Raw genomic sequence first — 22,702 nt, forward strand, 5'->3', positions numbered from 1 at the left:
TAGTTAGAGTGTGTGTGTGTGTGTGTGTGTGTGTGTGTGTGTGTGTGTGTGTGTGTGTGTGTGTGTGTGTGTGTGTGTGTGTGTGTGTGTGTGTGTCTCTCCCTCCCCCGTATAGTTTGTGTGTGTGTGTGTGTGTGTGTGTGTGTGTGTCTCCCCCCCGTATAGTAAGTTAGAGTGTGTGTGTGTGTGTGTGTGTGTGTGTGTGTGTGTGTGTGTGTGTGTGTGTGTGTGTGCGCGCATGTGTGTGGGGGGATGGTGTGTGTGTGTGGGGGGGTGGGGTGTGTGTGTGTGTGTGTGTTCAATAGGGAGAAGAGAGAAAGAGAGAAAACCACATTTTGATACCAATACTTTTGTACTTTTACTCAAGTACATTTTGAACAACAGACTTTTACTTGTAACAGAGTACTTCTACAATGCAGTATTGAGACTTCTACTTAAGTAAAACATTTGAGTACTTTTTCCACCACTGGCTTTAGGCATTAAAGATCCACGACAAACACATACCTTTCTCCCACATCTCCACTCAAAGGGAGGAAGTTCAACCACTAACATGTTCACAATCCAGCCATACCATATAAGGATAACATGATTGATTTGATTGAATACTTTATTAGTGAGAAATGTAAACAGCATGTGGTACAGAAAGACATAAATGCTAAAAGGATAACACAAAAAAAGTCCTGGGGCTTGTTTCCATTGTGGTTCTATGTATTTAATTAATCAACGTAGCATAAAAAATGAACTCAATAATGCATCATTGTCATCAACAAAAAGCAAAAACAGACAGGCTCTGAGAAAAATAAGGAAAAGACAAAGAAGTGGGGAAAAAAGCAGTGCTGAAGGCTGGAAAAGAAAAGGAAACATTAACAGATCAAAGGCCCTCTGCGCACGCCTGCTGGCAAGGCAGCCTAGTATAAGTATAGACCATATTCACACGGCGGCCATATTGCTATTAACTCATTCACTACCGCTGACGTAAAAAACGTAATTTTTAAAAACGTTGATTTTATAAAGATCTCACCGTTCTTCATCTCTCATAGTGATACATTTCATTGTAACACACCCAGATACGGATTTCTTTCCGTTTCCGTCTGCTCCCTGTTTAACTCTCCCTCTGAAACGCCATTTTCTCTGCTTTGTTTTTCCTCCGCCGTGCTCCGTCAGACGCGCCGTTTAAAAACTTCTACTACTGGAGAATGGATTGTCGCGGATTGAATATTTGTTCTCTGGCCCACTCACACACCTACCCTGTGTGTCTACAAACAGTTGGACACGCGATCATAAGGGACGTACATTTTCTGTGGCGAGCTGAAAAAGTAAGTGAACCGTCCAATTTTGGCGATAAATGGCGTGTTCATGCTGGGCTGCAGGAGAAGGACTCCGAATCGATCGGACGGTTTGTTGTCGGGGCGACGTGCACGGATAGCCTGTCTGTTTACAAACGATTGGACTTGCGATCATAATGAATATAATTTTTTTGTGACCTGTTGAAAGTAAAAGAAAATACTGCCATAAATCTGGCAGTGAAGTTAAGTTAAGTTAATGAAGTGCCACCCTGGTTGCCACGGCAACGGGGTGGCACTTTCAACTCCAAAATGGCCACCCTGTGAATATGGTCAATATGGTTTGACCTTTGCAACAATACCAGTATTCTGAAGCATATTTGAGACAAATGTGTCCCAGGTGATAAAAATATTTTTGTTATGATACCTTAAGTCCTGTTACAGAGACCACACGATAGTGTGGGTGTGCACGAGCGTGCGTGTGCGCAGATAATGGAGGTAAAATAATCACGATTAACAGAGGTGTGTTAATGCGCTAATGTTGACCAAAACATTTGTCAGACAAGCTGCAACTAAAGCTTTTTATTACCATGTATGTGTCATCATGTGCATCTTCAGGTAACATTTTCGATTTCAGTTTTTTTTCCTCATGTGTCCTCATGTGTCCTCATGTGTTTTCAGACGATGAGCGTGGCCCATTAAGACCTGAAGCCGATTCTACAACATGTCTTCTAAATCCTAGCAGTTTTCTGAAAAACTTATGTTTTTATATCAGTGGTGCTCAAACTTTTTCATGTCAACGACCCCCAAAATTATATGTATTTGGCTACCGACCCCCATCTCAAAATAATTTGTTCCAGGGACCCCCAGAAGCAAAGATTTGAGTTAAAAATGTGCACCCATTTTCACGATTTTTCAAAAATAGCATCTACGATGTAGATCTATGATCTACAAGCGCTATGAGCTTGTATATCTGCTATTTTTGAATAGCCAAAGTGTAAAATAATACTTTTTAGCTCAAATCAAAAAATGACACAGATGCGTTCCAGGTCTTAATGGGTCAAAGCTTTTGTTTCAAACTGAACAAGCAGAGGGCTTTTCCACCGCATGAATGCTCATGTGTGTTTTCAGATGATGGGCATGGCCAAAGCTTTTGTTACAAACTGAGCAAGCAAATGGCTTTTCCCCTGTATGAATCCTCATGTGTCTGTTCAGAGATGAAACTTCATTGAAGCCTTTGGTACAAACCAGACAAACGAATGGTCTTTCCTTTGTATGAATGCTCATGTGTTTTTTCAGAGATTGAGTTACACTAAAGCTTTTCCCACAAACTGAACAAGCAAAGGGTTTGTCCCCTGTGTGAATCCTCATGTGTGTTTTCAGATGATGGGCATGGCCAAAGCTTTTGTTACAAACTGAACAAGCAAATGGCCTTTCCCCTGTGTGAATCCTCATGTGTCTGTTCAGAGATGAAACTTCATTGAAGCCTTTGGTACAAACCAGACACAAGAATGTTTTTTCCTTTGTATGAATCCTCATGTGTTCTTTCAGATTAGCATCGGAACCAGAGTCTTCACCACCCTCTGTACAACAAAAGCTGTTCTTTCCTGTTTGACTCCTCATGAACGGTGTGGGATCTACAAGGAGGAGAGAGGAGGCACTGTCAGCATCAGAATGTACAAACTTCTACTAATCAGTTTGTTTTGTAATGATTATTGTATTGTCTTTTAACATTTTTGTCAAGCAACACTTGTGAAAATGACTATCTGCTGTGTCTCTCGTTAAACAAAGTACACAATAAATCCAGCTGTTGGTCAGCAACAAGGCTAGGCTACTCGCTAGGCATGGATCACACGACGCTCGTTCGTCACGAGCATCATGGCGGAACTTCAACCTGGTTTTAGCACTTTTTCCCATTTACAACCGGTACATCTACATAAACATTCAGATTACAAATATAAAGTGCTTACCCCCTGGCCACGGATGTTAAAATTTATATCGGGCGGGTCTAAGTACCCGTATCTTCCGTATTGTTCAATAAAAAGCATTTTAATCCGATCGGTGGCCATTTTCTCCATATGCTTTCAACTTGACTAGTACCAACAAGGTCGACTAGTGGTTATACTAGTTGACTAGTTGGTGAAAGCCCTACACACAGGTTCTTGCAAGACTGTGGGTGTCTGTAATTTTGCTGTAGAACACATTGAATCACACAACGTCACTTTAATTTATTCAAATTAAATGCTAACTTGAGTCAAGCTGAAAGGGGCGTTCCATTTGGTGATGATGGCAGACACTTTACGACCAGACTCGACCAAACTTGGAATTGTCGCTCACGGTAAAACGTCTGTTTGTGTGTGTGTGTGTGTGTGTGTGTGTGTGTGTGTGTGTGTGTGTGTGTGTGTGTGTGTGTGTGTGTGTGTGTGTGTGTGTGTGTGTGTGTGTGTGTGTGTGTGTGTGTGTTACTCACAGTCTGTCTCAGTGTCACTGTAGTTGCCATTCTCAAGGATGAAGGTGGGAGGCATGCTGGCAGCAGTCCTCCAGGGGGCAGCAGAGCTCAGGTCTTGACTCAGGGCTGCTGAGTCGTACAGTGCGCGCACAGACACACACACACACACACACACACACACACACACGTATCTGTGACTGTACTAAACACAACCAAAATGCTCATAATGTGTGTTGAACCAATACAACAATGGCCACATGCTGTCTTGTACAAAGAGAGGAGGTAGGGTTGCCAACCGTCCCTTGAAATATGGAATCCTCCCTTATTTGGAAACTAAAAGACGTGTCCCTGGCCTTATTGAACCGATAAGGGACACACTTTGTTCCTTCTTTGGGGGGGGGGGGGGGGAACAATCAATGACACACATCTTATGAGTTCAAACAGCTCATATACTGTAGGCTACATCCTATATTAAAATTGGCTTAAAATAGCAGATATACAGTGCCGCACTATGAGCTTGTAGATCTGCTATTTTTGAAAAATCTTGAGAATGTGTGCAAATCTTTGAATATACATATTTTTAAAGCATTTTTTTAAACTCAAATCTTTGCTTCTGGGGGGTCCCTGGAACAACACATTTTGAGATGGGGGTCCGCGGCCAAATACATATGATTCTGGGGGTCCTTGACATGAAAAATAAGAACCACTGATTATAGCAACATAGGTTTTTTCAAAAAACTGTTAGGATTTAGAAGACATCTGTAGAATCCTCCAGAAGCAAAGATTTGAGTGAAAGAAAATCCCTTTAAAAATACTGTATATACACTCAAAGATTTGCACACATTTTCAAAAATAGCAGATCTACAAGCTCGTAGTGCGGCACTCGGTGCCGCACTACGAGCTTGTAGATCTGCTATTTTTTGAAAAGCCAAAGAAATCTAGAAATGAGAACAGATGCGTTCCCGGTCTTAATGGGTTAAGGTAGGACCGGCCGGCCTCTGACGTCATGCTCATGTCACCATGACTCAGCCATAACCATATAAGGAGTTCCCAATGCAGCTACGCCCAAATATGGAGTGTGTCTAACCTCAATGTGTCGTCATGTTGCATCAGGCGCATACAAATCAGTCAGCTCTATATATGGGCACAAAAGGTGGCATGCACATACACTGTATTTGGGCATATACTGACGACATCAGGGATCTCCATATATGGGCATAAAAGGGACAAGGACTGACAGATACAGAGATCTTCATATATGGGCATATCAGTCGGATCGGCGGAGTGAATGGGAAAACATGAGTATTTACCTGTGGAGTTGGGTGACTGAGTATCATGGTTCACTGTCTGGCAATGGTCATCACGGCTCTTAGCTGAGAAGGTAAGGCAGTAGGATACGTGTTTTTGACTCCAAGTGATGATGATATATAGAAAATGTGGATCTCTCTCTCTCTCTCTCTCTCACACACACACTCTATGTGAAACTACAAGCTCACAATTTCAGCTCATTCAAGCCTTCTTTCCCAGTACAAAAAAACGTATTTAACTCTACTACGGGCAGGTGTGTGCGTGTGATGATCATGGCTGCATGCGTCCCACCCGTGATATAAAAAGAAAAACACCTGAAGACTTTTGCCGCATGTGCTGCGGTTCCCTAGTCCTTAACCGACATGTGAAAATACAAGAATGCAGCAAGCAGCTTATAAAGCCTTCCTTATGTCAGATTCAAAACAGCAATGCCAGTACCTATTGACGTTTGTTTATTGGACGGTCAAAGCTTAGCTTAGCACGTGTCAAGTCAGACAACACGTATAAACCCTTGACTTCCCGTCAGTGGACTCCAAAATAAGAGCATTTTGTCAGTTATGGGAAAGTAAGTGTCTTCTAGTCCGTTGTTTTGCAAAGTGAGATAGGACAGCATGCATGAATGATGGAGTGATGGTGCATGCATGATGGAGTGATGGTGCATGAATGATGGAGTGATGGTGGGATTTGTCAAAGGTTTGCATAATGTGATCATTGTGCATATTTTGTGTTCATGTGTTGATGACAATGTCAGTGTGGTGGCGAGAGTATAGAACAGAGTGAATGGGAAAATGTGAGTTTTTACCTGTGGCGTTGGGTGGCTCCAATGACTGAGTATCATGGTTCACTGTCTGGCCATGGTCATCACGGCTCTTAGCTGAGAAGGCAAGGCAGTAGGATACATGTTTTTGACTCCAAGTGATGATATATAGAAAATGTGGATCTCTCTCTCTCACTCACTCACTCAAAACTACAAGCTCACAATTTCAGCTCATTCAAGCCTTCTTTCCCAGTACAAAAAAAACGTATATAACTCTACTACGATCGGGTGTGTGGTGTGCATGAGATGATCACGGCTGCATGCGTCCCACCCGCGATATAAAAAGAAAAACACCTGCAGACTTTTGTCTCATGTGCTGTGTTCCCTAGTCCCCTATCTGGGAACCCATAAATCAAATAAAAAGGAAAGACAGCAGCACCCTCTGCTGTTTTTCACTTGTCCATTTGACTCTGGGCTGAGCTGTACGGAGGACCAATGCTCACAGGAAACCGGGGTTTTGGTCTGCCTTCAGCCTTCCCCTTCCGGTGGTGCGTATACGTTTTCATTCACACTAACAATATTTCTCCACGGAACTCTAACACCATTTCTCCCAAAGAACATGGATCGTTTTGGTTATAAGCCCACTTGTTTCTATGATGAAAGAGCAAGTTAAAATGTGAATATCTTTCCGTGGTTTTGTCTGCTCAGAGGACGCTATTGTTAAATTAGTTTTGGTTTGTTTCCAGTGGGAAACGAGCCCCACACATCTAAATCCCGCCCACTACATTTGATTGGGTAAAGCGCGGCCTGCTTCCTGATCTGAAGGCACGACCACTTGTAGCCAATGTGCATGGGTTGTCAACACGGCTCCCGACAGATCCCAGCGCAGCGATGGATTGGTTCTTGAGAGATTACCTAGTCCCTAACCGACGTGTGAAAATACAAGACTGCAGCCAGCAGCTTATAAAGCCTTCCTTATGTCAGATTGTAAAACAGCCATGTAGTACCTATTGATGTTTGTTTATTGAACGGTCAAAGCTTAGCTTAGCACGTGTCAAGTCAGACACACGTATAAACCCTTGACTTCGCGTCAGTGGACTTCAAAATAAGAGCACTTTTGTTCTATAATGTGCTGTTTTCACTGTTGCTACACTTAAAAATATGAATTAACAAGTGTGAACCCATAGTCATATTCATAGCTATTTTGATATTTGGCATACATATTGAGGTATGACATTTTTCATCACACAGCCCCAGAATTCGCAAGTAGGAAGTGAAAAATAATAGTTAAATTGAACAGTAATTAAAGCTTTACAGATCATTTTATAATAGACGATTTACTTTTCGGGCAAGTGGACAAGACCTCGGGTGGCGCAGTGGTAAAGTCACTGCCCACCACCACGGAGGTTGTGGGTTCGAATCCGCCGTGGTGCATCCGGCTTTGTCGAGCGTCTACACGAAAACAATTGGCCCGTGTTCGGGGGAGGGAAGCCGGGCGGGGAGGAGGGTGATAATCGTCATTGCACGTACTCCTACGGGCTGGGGGGGCACCTGTCAGCGGGGAGTGTTGGGTGAGAGGAGTAGGACGAAGGCTCTACGTCCTCCTGGTGGGGGCTCCTCACTGGCAGGTAGGAGTCAGTAGGATACAACAGCAGTGACAACACAGACATGTGTGTGGAGAGGAATTAATTGGCATAACGACTACATTGGGGAGAAAAAGGGGGTAAAAAATCATTGGCTACTCTAAATAAAAAAGAAAAGTGGACAAGTAGAACATGACCTGCACCTACCCGACAGGCAAGTGCCTCTGAGACCTTAGTGTCAACCGCTGGATGTACTAAATAAATATATGTACTGTGGGGTGTCGCTAGGCAACCGCCTGCCAGGTAAGCACCTCAACGGGGAGAGTCAGTGGGGCAGAGACGGTGGGGGGCCAGCCAGGCCCCGCCCCCAGCTGGGCTGCGTCATCGACGGGCGTTACCTGCCCGTCTATCTGTGGAATCAACCTGAAGTGAGCGCACCTGCGTCGCCCAGCTGGGGAGCGTACAGACAAACCAAAAGCACCGTCTCTGCCTCAGTATGGCCTGACTCTCCACGCTGACCAGACAGGTGCACAGGCGGTAAGCGAACCCCACTTATTCTCCTCCTCATTACCTGCTGTTATGTAACTCGGAGTCTAATGGTTATATGTTTCTGTTATAGGCAACCTAGGACCCGATGTATTAACGGACCATTCATGGACTGGAAACCCACGCAGAGCGTGTGAGGGGAATTCGCATGGACGATTAATGACACTGAGCCCCGAAGGGGTGAAAGTTTGCTTTATTTTGATTTATGTTTTGAAACGTATAAACAAACGGCACCAGGGGTTTCCCCCCTGTGGACGTGCCCTACTTCCTGAATAAAACGCCCTGTGAGGACTTCGCACATACTGGCCCTCATTTATCAACGCAGCGTATAAACCGGCTTATATTTTTCCATATATTCGGCCGTACACCAACGTCGAAGTCACATATATCAACGAATCCTACACAGCCAATCCTGGCGTACATCAGGTCGGAGCTTTGATAAATCTCACGTCTGAAAACGAGCGTCATTTAAATAACACGCCCTTAAATATTCTCAAAACGCCCCGATTTTACGACATGAAGAAGAACCAGAATACGACCAAAAGCCAATAAGAAAGAGTTTCCCCCGATCGCCTCGCCGCCTGTCAAGTCACACACACACACACACACACACACGCACACGCCTCTCACTCACACACACACACACACACACACACCCAACTGTGTCTTTCATGTAATCCGTAGCGGTACAATCTTTGTCACGTAGGCTTGTAGCCTACATGAATGACATGTTATGATACCAATCACATCGCCATGAATGGAATACGTTTGTATATTAATTTATTTAACTTATACCGAGCAGTGCACAAGCAGTCATGTAGGACATTCCCCGTGAGACTCGGACGGGCGGCAGTGATTCGGCGGCAGTGATTCCGCCACGTTAATAAGAGATTGGAGCGTCGGGTTTATATCGTTAACCCAGCCAGGTTGTAGTCTTCAAAACTCTCTATGACATAACTCCATAACATAGGACAAGCTACTGTAAGTTTGTACACCTCACTGTCCATGAAAAGATCGTCGGGAGTCCCGGAAATGCGCTCGCAGAAGCGCTGTATATTTTGAAAATAGCAGATCTACAAGCTCACAACGCGTCGCGACCCGTTTTTTAGCTTAGATCTGCTATTTTAACATAGCCAATGCGACTGAATGACTGTTAAAGCAGTTTGTTTAAATTACTTTATAAAATGTTATATTTTCACAGGGATTATTTATTAGTGTAGATATACATTTAGGAGTGGATTATGTGTCCAGATGCCTGTCAGACAGTCAGACAATGCTGCTCCGCAGGTCTAGAATGGAATAAACGGGCGCAGCCAACGTCAACAACTGGTCTCGACCAGACGTGAGATTTCAGCTTATGGTAGGATGAAGCCCATGTCAGGATATATTGATAAATGCCGAAAGGTGCGGTGATCTCGCCGTACGCCCATTATTTGGGCTGCACCGCGTTGATAAATGAGGGCCACTGTCTCCGAGTGTTGGTTTGGTTCTGTCTTCACAGTACGTTTAGTGGCTAGCATATATTACAGGGTTAAAGGAGAAATCCGGACATTTTAAGTGTTATCTTTGATGTGTCGTTACTCACCTACCGACGTAAAAAGTGGCATTGTTTATTTCCAGAGATTCCCCTGTCGTCATATTTTCAACCCCCTCCGTTGTCATAATGGGAGCGCGTGGCATAGGGAAATTTGTATATTATAACCGATGCAAAGTTATTTTTTTCTCTACTACTACTACTCATTGTGGAGTCTCATGATAGTCAAACATGCAGTGAAAGTTCCTGAGAGGCTACCGCTAATGACGAACGAGCTAACGCTAGTTGCTTGTTTCTCTCCCAGAACCTGGCAACTTGGTGTTGCCATGTTGAGAAACAAGCAACTAGCGTTAGCTCGTTCGTCATTAGCGGTAGCCTCTCAGGAACTTTAGAACCCATTATGACAACGGAGGGGGTTGAAAATATGACGACAGGGGAATCTCTGGAAATAAACAATGCCACTTTTTACGTCGGTAGGTGAGTAACGACACATCAAAGATAACACTTAAAATGTCCGGATTTCTCCTTTAATGGGAAAACATGATTAGTTACCTGTGGCCTTCTCTGTCTCCGATGAGGTGTAGTTGGATCTGTGGCGTTCTTTCTGAAGGCGCTGAGCTAAGAAATGAAGACAGTAGTATATAATGTTGACAGTAGTAAGGCTGGGTGCGGTAACCACAATACCGCGGTGCCGTAATGCATACCGCGGCGTCAGGTTCATTACCGTGAAAATATATTTTTGGGAGTGGAAGTTATACGAGTGCATATTGTGTGATATGAAATGAAAAGTGTACCATGATAAACAATTATCATTGTTTAATGTGACTGTGAATGCAACAAATGAAATGTATGAGTGTAATCAGTAATTACCTCTGGCCTCTGACGACTCCAATGAGCGTGTGAGGGCAGAGCGGAGGCGATTGCGCTCGCGGCGCTCATCTGACAAATGAGATGACATGTAGGTGTTATTTTATCACATGTTAATACATGAAGAAAATGTGGATGCAGGCAGAATATTTCTAGCCTGGCATGGCCAGACTAATATCACTGTGTAGATATTAGTCTGGAATCTCTGTGTGGAACCTGCATTTCAGAGGGGCAAATAAAAAAAAATTCCTCTGGTGATAATACTGGGCCCTGACTGGTCCCTCGCAACTTCGTGGGATTTTTTTTTTTGTAATGGCAGATTCGTCTGGAACCAGGCTAGAATATTTCATACATACATTTGTGTTTGTACCCAGAGAGACACACAAACACACACACACTTGGGGGAGGGGGTTGTGTGTTTTTTTTGTTTTTTCAAAACAATATTTTTTGGGGGGTTGGAAGTTTACGAGTGCATATTGTGTGATATGTGAAAATCGACATGATCGTTGACCCATGCATGCTGCTGCTCGCAACGAGGGGTTGTTCACCTAGATGTTTTCTCTCATCTCTCGTAGTTAACCAGTCTGTGTGGCCGCGGCATCGTTCCAAATGTTTATATTCCATGACCATGACGTTAGTGTAATCCGTCAAAGATAATTGGAAAGCCTCGTCTCAGATAAAAACTATTACGATTGAGGAAAGTAGGGAACCTATCCCCGTTTGTTATGAAAGAAAATAAAACCGTCGTATTGTTTGAGTCAAGTGCCGTGAATACCGTCAATCGATGACACACTCGGCTGTCGAAAATAGAAGATCTACAAGATCGGTGAGCTTGTAGATCTGCTCTTTTTGACACGTGATGACGGGGTATACGTATATATGAGAATGAAATGACACTGGTGACTTTATTTCAAAACATTCAATCAATTCAACTTAGAATGAACAAACCTGTTACATGAACACTGTCTGTACACTCTAGGCCAGGGGTGATGCAACTTTGATGATGGAGAGGGCCACTATATTTCCACACTCACTCCAGAGGGCCACATTTCATATACTGTCGGGCCATTCTATGTCACAGAAAAGTAGCAAAAATAGCCGATCTACAATATCTACAAGCCCCCAAAAATATATTTTTGGGGAGATATAAAAATAAAACAAACGGAGCAGTTTTTTAAAGAACCGCGGTCGATTTAATAAAGCCACCATTGTCATTATTATTATTATTATGACCTATGCTGCTGCATTGTCTGAAGTAAGTCGAACAAAAATAAGTTTTACTCAAGAGAAAAACTTATTTTTGTTCGGCTTACTTCAGACAATAAACTGCATGGGAAAATAAACTGCATGGGATGCGGTAAATACCGCCGTACCGGCGGTAAACAGGGATTAATTACCGCGGGGAAAAAAAATCCATACCGCCCCAGACAGCAGTATATAATGTTGTGTCCAATAAATGACATATTTGTTGTTGTATGAATGCAACAAATGTAATGTATGAGTGTAATCAGTAATTACCTCTGGCCTTGGACGACTCCAATGAGCGTGTTTTGGCAGAGTGGAGGCGATTGCGCTCGCGGCGTTCATCTGAGAAATGAGATGACATGTATAGGTGTTATTATCACATGTTTATACATGGGATGCAGGCAGAATATTTCATAAAAACATTTGTGTTTTTACCCAGAGATATACACACACACACACACACATGGGGGAGGGGGTTGCGTTTGCAAAAAAATTACACACACACAAGGCTGAAAATAAGCACATGACCAAAATAAACACATTTACCTTCCATGCGCAGTCGATTCCGTGGCTCACACAGTAAAGTCCGTTTTCTCCGAGGCATAATAACCCTAAAAAATGTGTAAACATTTTGTGATTATTAGAAGTGGAGACACCTGTGAAGGTTGGAAAAGTAGATGGTTGCCTAGCCAGTGCCATGAGCCATTTTTGTAGCAAGTTGGGAGAGAATTGGACGACTGTTTGGCTCCGAGTTAGTAGTGTGCATACATACAGGCTGGCTGGACCGGGCTTCAATAAGGTAGCAAGATGATGATACATACATATACTATAGAGCATCGCAGTTCCCGCCCACTTCCTGGTTTTTCGTGGTGCCGGAAGGAACAACTCAATGCATTTTTCCCATTGACATTTCCAAAAATATTTTTATCTATTAATTTAAGCCTCGATCATAAAACGTTTGATTCTGCGATTATTATTTTTTTTAAACGGCAAAACAAAGGGTATTTATTAAATATAGTATATCATATAATTAAATATAAAATAAAATAAATCACAGAAAAAAACGTTTTATGGTCATGATTCATGTCATGTCATGATGGCTTGATTCGAGGCTTAAATTAATAGATATAAATAAATGTCAATGAGAAAAATGCATTGAGTTGTTCCTTCCGGCACCACGAAAAACCAGGAAGTGGGCGGGAACTGCGATGCTCTATAGAGCGTCGCAGTTCCCGCCCACTTCCTGTTTTTTTTGGTGCCGGAAGAAAAAACTCAATGCATTTTTCCATTGACATTTCCAAAACTATTTATATCTATTAATTTAAGCCTCGAATCAAGCCATCATGACATGACATGAATCATAACCATAAAACGTTTGATTCTGTGATTTTTTTTTGTTGAAAACGGCAAAACAAAGGGTATTTATTAAATATAGTATATCATATAATTAAATATAAAATAAAAAAGAATCACAGAAAAAAACGTTTTATGGTCATGATTCATGTCATCTCATGATGGCTTGATTCGAGGCTTAAATTAATAGATATAAATATTTTTGGAAATGTCAATGGAAAATGCATTGAGTTTTTTCTTCTGGCACCAAAAAAAACAGGAAGTGGGCGGGAACTGCGACGCTCTATAAAGCAGGTTTTTAACCACTTAAAGGGATATTCCACTTTTAAAAAAAAATTGGGGTCATTTCATCGTGTACTCAGGCTTTTGTGAACACCCTAGACGGTTTTTAAGTTGCTTGATTCAGTATTTAGATATTTCATTTGATATTCATTTTATCAGACACGCCCCCTTCCTATACTAACTATACTAACCATTGTAACTTCAAACAAATTTTTACATTTTAACCATGATAGATTCATCAAGATTACCCGTCCTTGGTTCTGGTGACTCATACTGCCCTCCTAATACGTGAGGGAGCAGTGTTTTTTCAATTACTTTTTACATTTATTTTGAAAAAAAATTAATACAATACAAAAATTAAATTAAATACATTTAAAAAGTAATCAAATAAACACGGCCCCTCACGTATTAGGAGGGCAGTATGAGTCACCAGAACCAAGGACGGGTGTTCTTGATGAATCTATCATGGTTAAAATGGAGTTTGAAGTTACAATGGGTTTGTATAGGAAGGGGACGTCGGACGTGACATCAAATTAATATCAAATATCTAAATAATGAATCCAGCAACTTAAAAACTTGGGTGTTCACAAAAGCCTGAGTAGATGATAATATATTTAAAAATTGAAACCCTCTAGACTTAATAAACTAACTCTAATATAATACAGGCTGTTAACCACTGGATAGTTCATCCCCAAAATGACACCCCATGGAGAGTTGAATTCATGGATATTGTTTTGTTTTTGTCGCATTCTTAAGCCAATAATTTGATGACCAGCGGACCGGTAGGCAGTGGTTCCGGTAGGAGACACAAACTACTAGACTCTTTATGTCTCCTACCGGAACCACTGCCGGTCATCAAATTATAGAGCACCGAAGTCTGACGTAATTTACACATCCTATGTTTGTCTACCTGGTTCGTGGTTTTCCACCCCCATTCTGAATCCCCATAGACGTATTTAATATCGCGTCAAATAAGAACTGTGTTCCAAAAATAAACAAATGACCCTGGCGGTTTTACTCTTATGGATAGGAAGCATGAACTGACGGTGAGAAAACGATAATGTTACTTCCACCGAATTAGTTAAATTTTCACCAGAAACAGACTGTATCAAATATAAGTGTTGACTATCATAAACGATACAGAACCTCCTCCCTGACAATATCGCAGAGACAGTTTGTTTATTTTTGGACCACAATTCTTATATGAGACGATTCTATGATGACCCAATGTTATTCTCCATAGAGAAATTACTTTACGAACCTGGGGATGAACGAGTGACGTCAGGACTTCTGTACTCTATTGTCTTAGGAATGAGACAAAAACTAAACAATATCCATTATCCAAGTCTCCATGGGGTGACTAATCCATAGGAAAAAAAGTCATTTTGGGGGTGAACTATCCCTTTAAACCCTCTAGACTTAGTAAACCAACTCTAGTATACTATATTCAGTGGTGGAAAGTAACTAAGTAAATTTACTCAAGTACTGTACTTGAGTACTTTAAGTACTTTTACTTCTACTCCACTACATCTCAGAGGCAAATATTGCACTTTTACTCCACTACAATTATTCAAAAACTTTAGTTAATAGTTTACTTTTCAGATATAAATTATCATATTACAAAACATACATTAACCACTTTGGCCCTATATTATACATAGGCAAGGCTATTTGAAAATAGCAGATCTACAAGCTCACAACGCAAGCTTGTAGATCTGCCATTTTCAAACATTTTAGTACTTTTACTTTTGGTACTTTAAGTACATTTTGATGCCACTACTTTTGTACTTTTACTCATTTTGAAAACCAGACTTTTACTTGTAACAGAGAGCTTCTACATTGCAGTATTGATATACTTTTACTTAAGTAAAACATTTGAATAATTTTTCCACCACCGGTCATTGACAAGAAAATGTTTGAACCACTGGTTTAAACAACATTATAAAACAAACCCAAATAAACAACTACACTTTACAAACAAGCCAAAAAAAGAAAGAAAGAATAAAAACTATATTTACACGTGACTTTACAGAAAAACAAGCCCAAAGTCGCTTATAATAAGCAGACATGGCAACACTGCTTAGATGCTATAAATGCTACGTTAGCATTCATAGCATCTAAGTTGTTTGCGGCCAACGTGACTCTTCTAAACCACTCAATATTCGGTCAGAATGTTCATCAAAACACAGACAAGACGAACGTAACGACGTATTCAACCGTTTAAGAGCATAAATACTCATTTTGTACCTGAAAAGTTGAGATGTATTTCAATGAAGTTCTTCTGCACCACGTACAGTCCGTTACGCACGGTTGAGCTCCTCCCCCTTACAGTTCCTTCCTCTGCAGGCCTGACCAATCGATTACAGAGCAGACTCAACAAGCAGATCACAGATTGTTTTATTGATTTTTATTTTAATTGACTGTTAATCCTTTAAAACTTTTTAACCCCTTTCACGGGACAAGTTCTGTACATTCACATATTCTCACAAAATTGGTTCACATGTTATAGCTATGCCACAAAATGCCTGCTATGCCACAAAAAGTTTTTCAAAATGTTTTTTTATGATGTTTTGCATAGTAATGTATATCTGTCTGTCATTATAAATGTCACTATGAATTGAGTACAAAGGACCCCAATGGAAACAAGCCAATGACTTTCTTGGGTTTTAAAATCCTTTTAGCTGACCATGTATTGAACTGTAGGCCTACTTTCATGTGCTTTTTTTCTGCAAACTGCTAATAAAGAATTCAATCAATCAATCAATCAATAGGACTTATTTGCATTTAACTTACTACAACTTACTTCCTTTTGTATAAATCTGTATCACTGTACCTTTTTTTGCAAACTGTTAAGTATTCAATCGATCAATCAATTATGTCGCTGGATACATTTTCCCAATAACCTGAAAATATAAGTATACAATGTGTAAAGGATATTAGACCTATTGATTATCTTGGTAGTAACCTTGGTTTTAAAGGATATCAGATCTATTGATTATCTTGGTAGTAACCTTGGTGGTTTTAAAGGATATCAGATCTATTGATTATCTTGGTAGTAACCTTGGTGGTTTTCCACAGAAGGCCAACCTGTAGAAAGCCTGCTTTCTACTTACTGTTGTGTTCAGAGCTCATATCTGCTCTACATACTGTGTGTGTGTGTGTGTTGTTTCTCCTGTGTGATAGTGCCCCCCAGTGGACTGCATTCATTACTGCATGGATAATCATCCATACCTCAATGCTTGAGTGAAACACTTTACTGCTTCTGTTCTCTGGACTATTTATAGGAGTGTGTGTGTGTGTGTGTGTGTGTGTGTGTGTGTGTGTGTGTGTGTGTGTGTGTGTGTGTGTGTGTGTGTGTGTGTGTGTGTGTGTGTGTGTGTGTGTGTGTGTGTGTGTGTGTGTGTGTGTGTGTGTGTGTGTGTGTGTGTGTGTGTGTGTGTGTGTGTGTGTCTGATTTTGAAATAATAAAACTTTAAAACGCTGAAAGTACAGCTTACATGGTATTATATGGTCCTCAATGTTCAGGTGTCACTGCAATAAGTTCTAATATACATGGACTGAAAAACGTCAAAAAAAAAAGGAGGAAATGTAAAATAGACAAACAGCCTCGATGCAAAAAAAATATGTATTTCAAAGGCTGCTGCTACTACTGTTGTGACTTAGCCTACATCTTCATCGGGGCATTTCTTGGGAGGAATACAAGCCAAACTGTTGGCAGTGAAAACATATTAGTTTGCATCAGGCTGGTCAGGTGTGACTATTTTACTTTTCTTCTAGGTCAAACAGTGTGCTGAGACACACTGGTATGTGCCCTGAGACAAGTTCAGTTGTGACTTGGGATTTTGTGACAATCACACATGATTATTGCAATATACAAAAAGTTGTATTATCTTAATGAATTAACTAACGTATATCAGTTCATTTCCCAGTACAGAGGTTTTTTATTGATTGAATACTTTTATTAATAGTTTGCAAAATAGTGGTACAATTATACAATAATGCTAAAAGGGTAACACAAAAAGTCCTAAGGACGTGTTCCCATTGTGGTCCTGTACTCATTCTATACAGGGGTCATCACCATGGCAGCTTGTGATGGACATTTCCATGAATATTTCATTTTTGCCACGGCCATGCAAAATAATCCTTTTACCAAAAACACAGTGGCCTAGCCCTAAATGTATACTAATGGACTCCTAATGTGTCAGAGGGTCTATTCCAATGTGCTGCACATTTTAAAACAATAGTATGTCTGCATTAACTACTGAGCCACTTAACCACAAAAAAAAAAATCCTTATTATTTTGTATAATAATAATTGAGTCTAATCAGTACAGACAGTGCTTCCATCACAAAACGGCCACTTAGCTGCAAAGGTGAGTGGGTGTGTATTATACATCATATGACTATTAGAGATTGCTGGCTTTTCAAAGGACAGAAGGACTTGAGGACAGAAGGAGATCAAATCAAGTTCTACCACCTAAGCCATTGGTTTGGCAAGGTACGGTAGCTAGTTGTGGATTCCATTAAGGTGACAAAAAAGATATGTAGGCCTACATGATGAGTGATTAATGCATACAGTGTCACAATGGTTCAATGCAAAGGCACCTGTCATGAATTATGACCTTGATCTGCTTGCCCCATGTACATGTACATGTGGTGAATCACTCATGGATTATGATTGTTGAGAGTTATTATAGTTGTTATTAGTGGACACTTTGAAGCACTGTCTCTCAACTAACGGCAACCATGCTTTACTTGTCCAGTTCTGCCCTCCTTTGCCTTGGTAGCAAATAGCTCCTTCTGAACAGATGGCAGACATGCCTTCTGTTTTAATTTGCTCTTTTCCTGCACCATTTTTTCACTGTGGTCCCTCACAGTTGACTTTAATTATTTAATTGTCTGACCACAACACATACACTCCGTTGTCTTAAAAAAAAGAAAGACAAAAATTGTTTTTTCTCCAACAACGGATTGAAAGCACATTTAGCTATTTTCACAGAATTGAGGCAGCTATTAGCAATACTTTTCTGGCTGTCTTGTTGTCTTCACCTGATGCAATTGTGTACAGGTACCCTGTGCAATACTACAAATCTCCTGCACATATTAATGAGCATGTTACATTACAAGTCACCAAAGTTATTCAAACACATTTTTCTTTTTGACCTAATGGTCAAGGTTCAATTTATCCCCTGAGCAAGCAGCAGCTGTCGACTTTATTAACTTAATGGTAAAAATGTCAGCACTTGCGCAGGAAACCGTGTTCAAATCCGGGGTAGAAGAAGAAAGTTACATTTTTCTGTTGTCGTTGGGGGTGAAACTATTTGGTAGTGCAACTTGTGCAAGTGAGCCACACAGCAAAATAATGAGCCACACAGTGATATAGTAAGTTTAATTTTATTCAGCCTGTTGTATGTGTTCAGTTGAAGTATTTTAAAGCAATTACTGTAGGATGATTGATTGATTGAATACTTTATTAACAGCAGTGGTGGAAAAGGTACTGAATTGTTTTACTTAAGTAAAAGTATTAATACAACAATGCAGAAATACTCGGTAAGTACAAGTCTGGCATTCAGAATTTACTTGAGTAAAAGAACAAAAGTATTGGCATCAAAAGCAGGGCTCATGACCATGACAGCTTATGGACATTTTCACTTGATCAAATCAAGTTCTACTACCTCCTAAACCATAGCTAGTTGTGGATTCCATTAAGGTGATGAGGTATACTGCTGTTGATGACAACAATGTCCAAGACATGCATGAAAAAAAGACACACCCTACAAGCTACACTTGATTTGATTTGATTTATTAGACGTAATAATTACATGTTAAATGCTTCTCATGGAAACGTCAAGGATAAAATGCCAATGGAACACTGGAACATGATGAGTGCTTAATGAAGGGCATGCCAGGATTGTAATTGAATGCATTGTCACAATAGTTGAATGCAAAGGCATCATTGCATCATGTGAGGACAACAAGACAATGAAACAACGGTATGTGAGTGACCACAGTGAAAAATGGTGCAGGAAAAGAGCAAAAAGAGAAGGCATGTCATCTGTTGAGAAAGAGCACAGAGGCAAAGGAGGGCAGAACTGGACAAGTAAAGTTGATAAGTGTTAGTTGAGAGAAAGCGTTTCAAAGTGTCCAATAATACCAATAATAACCATAATAATACTCCACACTCATAATCCATGGAAACCCTTGATCCACAGCCTCACCATCAGGCCTCCTCTTATCAAAGTTAGGCACCTTTGCATCAAACTATTGTGACACTGCATTCCTTTCAATCCTGTCATGCCCTTCATTAATCACTCATCGTGTACTGTACATACTTATCTGTTTTGTCTCTCAAGTCATTTTCTATTGTTCCATTCGGCATGCCCAGACGTTCTCATCAACATAGACTAAAGTACCTGTTCACCTTAATGGAAAACACAACTATTAAAGTTGACAAACAAAAAACTAGTTTAGCTGGTAGAACTTAATCTCTTCCTGTCCTAAAGTAGCCTAGATGGCCCTTTTGCTCCTGCAATGTAAGATGGAAGCACTGTACTAGACCCAATTATTAAAATCCCAAACATGGAATATACTTCGACCATGCCATATTTAATGCCTGTCTCAGGACTGCCACCTGCCAGTATACAGTGAATAACTTCCCAGTCTCCAGGTTTTCGAAAGTATAGCTACCACTTTAACCCTGACATCCTAATTTTGGGCATGTCATTATAAGCTAAAAAGAAAAGACAATTGCTGATCTCCAAGCTCACAACATGATGTGTTGTGAGCTTGTAGATCATCTTTCCCCCCAAAATAATTAAAATTGTATTTATTTGGCTTGTTTTAAAATGTGTAGCGCTGTGGAATAGAGTAGACACTATGGCACTATGACTATATATTTAGGGCTAGGCCTATGTGATTCTGGTAATATTATTGATCACTCGTTTTGCATGTCCGTGGCAAAAATACAATATTGATAGAAATGTCCATCACAAACTTGCCTTCTGTTTTTGCTCTTTTCCTGCACCATTTTTTCACTGTGATCCCTTGCATGCCGTTGACTTTGATTATTTCATTGTCTGACCACACCACATACACTTCATGAATCCGTTGTAATTTTTTGCTATATTCACAGAATTGAGGCAGCTATTAGCAATCATTTTCTTTAGCTGTCTTGTTGTCTTCACCTGATGCAATTGTGTGAACAGGTACCATGTGCAATAGCACCGGCTTCGGATGCTGTCAACGCACCGAATGGGACATTATCATGTTTAATCAGAAAAGTTGTGATCGATCAAAATTCAATCATAAAAGGCTAAAAAAAACAATAAGCTAAGACTAAGAGGAAGAAAGGGAGATTTGGTTTGGGTTCGGCAGGGAAAGCAAGTCTGAAAAGGTGGGTTTTGAGGGAGGCCTTGAACACGGTGAGTGAGTTTGATGTGAGGTGGGAGTGGGTTTCAAAGGGTGGAGGCTGCAACTGAAAAAGCCCTTTTTTTTTGGGGGGGGGGGGGAGTTTTGATGCAAACCTCCTGGAGTCCAGGAGGTTTGCATCACCTGACCTGAGGGAGCGGGAGGGGGCGTGGCATTTGAGGAGGTCAGAGAGGTAGCGTGGTGCCTGGTTATTGAGGGCTTTGTAGGTGGTGATGAGTATTTTGAAATCTATCCTGTGTTTTACTGGGAGCCAGTGAAGGTCATGGAGGACTGGGGCGATGTGGTCTCTGGATCTGGTTCTGGTGAGGAGGCGGGCAGCAGAGTTTTGTACATATTGAAGTTTTTTGAGAACTTTTGCGGTGGCACCATAGAGGAGGCTATTGCAGTAGTCGAGTCTGGAAGTGATGAAGGCATGGATGAGGGTTTCTGCAGCAGGTTGGGATAGTGTGAGACGGAGGCGGGCGATGTTTCTGAGGTGGAAGAAGGCTGTTTTGGTTATGTGGTCCACCAAGGTTGCGGACTTTGGTGGAGGGGGTGACGATGGAGCCGTCGATATTAAGGGAGAAATTATGGGTGGAGCGGGTCAGGGCATCTGGACTGATAATGAGGACTTTGCAATTTAGTTTCAAGACTTTTTTTTGCATCCAGGACTTAATGTCAGTCAAACAGGTGGTAGAGGGTGGTAGCAGTGATGGTTTGGGAGGGGAGGTAGAGCTGTGTGTCGTCGGCGTAGCAATGGAAACTGAGGCCATGGCGACGAAGGATTTGTCCGAGGGGGAGGATGTAGAGAATGAACAGGAGAGGGCCAAGCACCGAGCCCTGAGGGACACCGTGGGTGACAGAGGTTGTGATGGATTTGGAGTTATTTATGGTAATAAATTGATGTCTGTCGGAGAGGTAGGATGTGAACCAGGAGAGGGCAGTGCCGGTGATTCCGAGGGTGGATTTGAGGCGTGAGAGGAGTATGGAGTGGTTGATGGTGTCAAAAGCATTCAAAAAAAATAAAATAAGATTCAAAGCGATTCTCGAACTTGCCACTTCTCAAAAATGTTATTATTAATACTACTTTTTTCTTTTTTCTTGAGGGAGCCGGTGATCATTCATTGGGATCATTGTGTGACGTGTGGATGATGACTGTCTACCACCTGTAATCAAAACACAAAACACACCAAAAATTATTTATATATATATATATATATATATATATATATATATATATATATATACACAGTATATATAAATAATTTTATATATATATGAATAAATATGTATAAATATGTTTTCTTTTTTTTGGTGTGTATATATATGTGTATATATATACATATACATACTGCCTGTCCCTCTGTCTGGCTGTCTGCAGCAGGTATCACAAAGGCAAAGGCAGGTATCACGGAGACATGGCAGGTAAATCCAGATGCCGATGATCACCAGAATGGCATACAGCACCAGTTGCAGAAGGCTTGTCAACAGCAGGAGGTGGAATATAGTCCAGGGAGGTGCAGAGGGAATTTGAGGGGCAGGGGCTGGAATACAAAAAGGGCACCTTTAGCCGGGAGACATTTCTGCCCAGATTTAGAGGAATATCTCATGTTAAATTAACACTAGGAGTCTAGGAAAACACTGAAAAATTACTCCACAAACTGAATAATATTCATACAAAAGTTACAATTGTTATAATAACAGTGGTTAAGAAGAGCCACAACAACCCCTCAGCCTGCCCTGACAATCCAGTAGCCTAGAATGAATGATAACAAAGTTAAAGTAGCAGTTGCTGTTATTAAGTATTAAGCATTTGCTTGATTACCTAGAAGTGCATGTCAGTCAGAAATGTTGTGATCGATCAAAATTCAATCAGCAAATTGAGAAATTACACTGACTGGACAGAGAGAGAGAGAGAGAGAGAGAGAGAGAGAGAGAGAGAGAGAGAGAGAGAGAGAGAGAGAGAGAGAGAGAGAGACTGTTTGACAATGTTATGGCCCAATCAATCAACTCAGTGCAAAACCCCTTTGTTCAGAGGGATCAATTAAGAGCTCCGGCTGAGCTGATAAAATCCATGGCTTGGAGATGG

The 22,702-nt window shown here is 41.0% G+C and overlaps 1 protein-coding gene across 5 annotated transcripts; it reads right to left on the reverse strand.

Moving 5' to 3' along the window:
- Nucleotides 1–645: 645 nt before the first annotated feature.
- Nucleotides 646–15,533, reverse strand: LOC308082114 (uncharacterized protein). 5 transcript variants are annotated; one of them, XM_080423737.1, is made up of 9 exons: nucleotides 15,455–15,533; nucleotides 12,119–12,183; nucleotides 11,846–11,914; nucleotides 10,331–10,399; nucleotides 10,013–10,078; nucleotides 5,843–5,914; nucleotides 5,043–5,105; nucleotides 3,754–3,858; nucleotides 646–2,920 (listed from the first exon to the last, which is right to left on the reverse strand). In XM_080423737.1, exons 2-9 carry the CDS (start codon nucleotides 12,174–12,176, stop codon nucleotides 2,358–2,360), a joined length of 1,065 nt encoding a protein of 354 aa, XP_080279863.1. In that variant the 5' UTR covers nucleotides 12,177–12,183; nucleotides 15,455–15,533; the 3' UTR covers nucleotides 646–2,357. The 5 variants fall into 5 exon arrangements, with proteins under 5 accessions (XP_080279863.1, XP_080279862.1, XP_080279866.1 ...); XM_080423736.1 differs by having other exon boundaries at nucleotides 3,754–3,861; XM_080423740.1 differs by lacking the exon at nucleotides 10,331–10,399 and having other exon boundaries at nucleotides 3,754–3,861.
- Nucleotides 15,534–22,702: the final 7,169 nt, after the last annotated feature.

The sequence above is a fragment of the Gymnoscopelus braueri genome, assembly GCF_963280865.1.
Source record: "Gymnoscopelus braueri genome assembly, chromosome: 3".
Classification (NCBI taxonomy): domain Eukaryota; kingdom Metazoa; phylum Chordata; class Actinopteri; order Myctophiformes; family Myctophidae; genus Gymnoscopelus; species Gymnoscopelus braueri.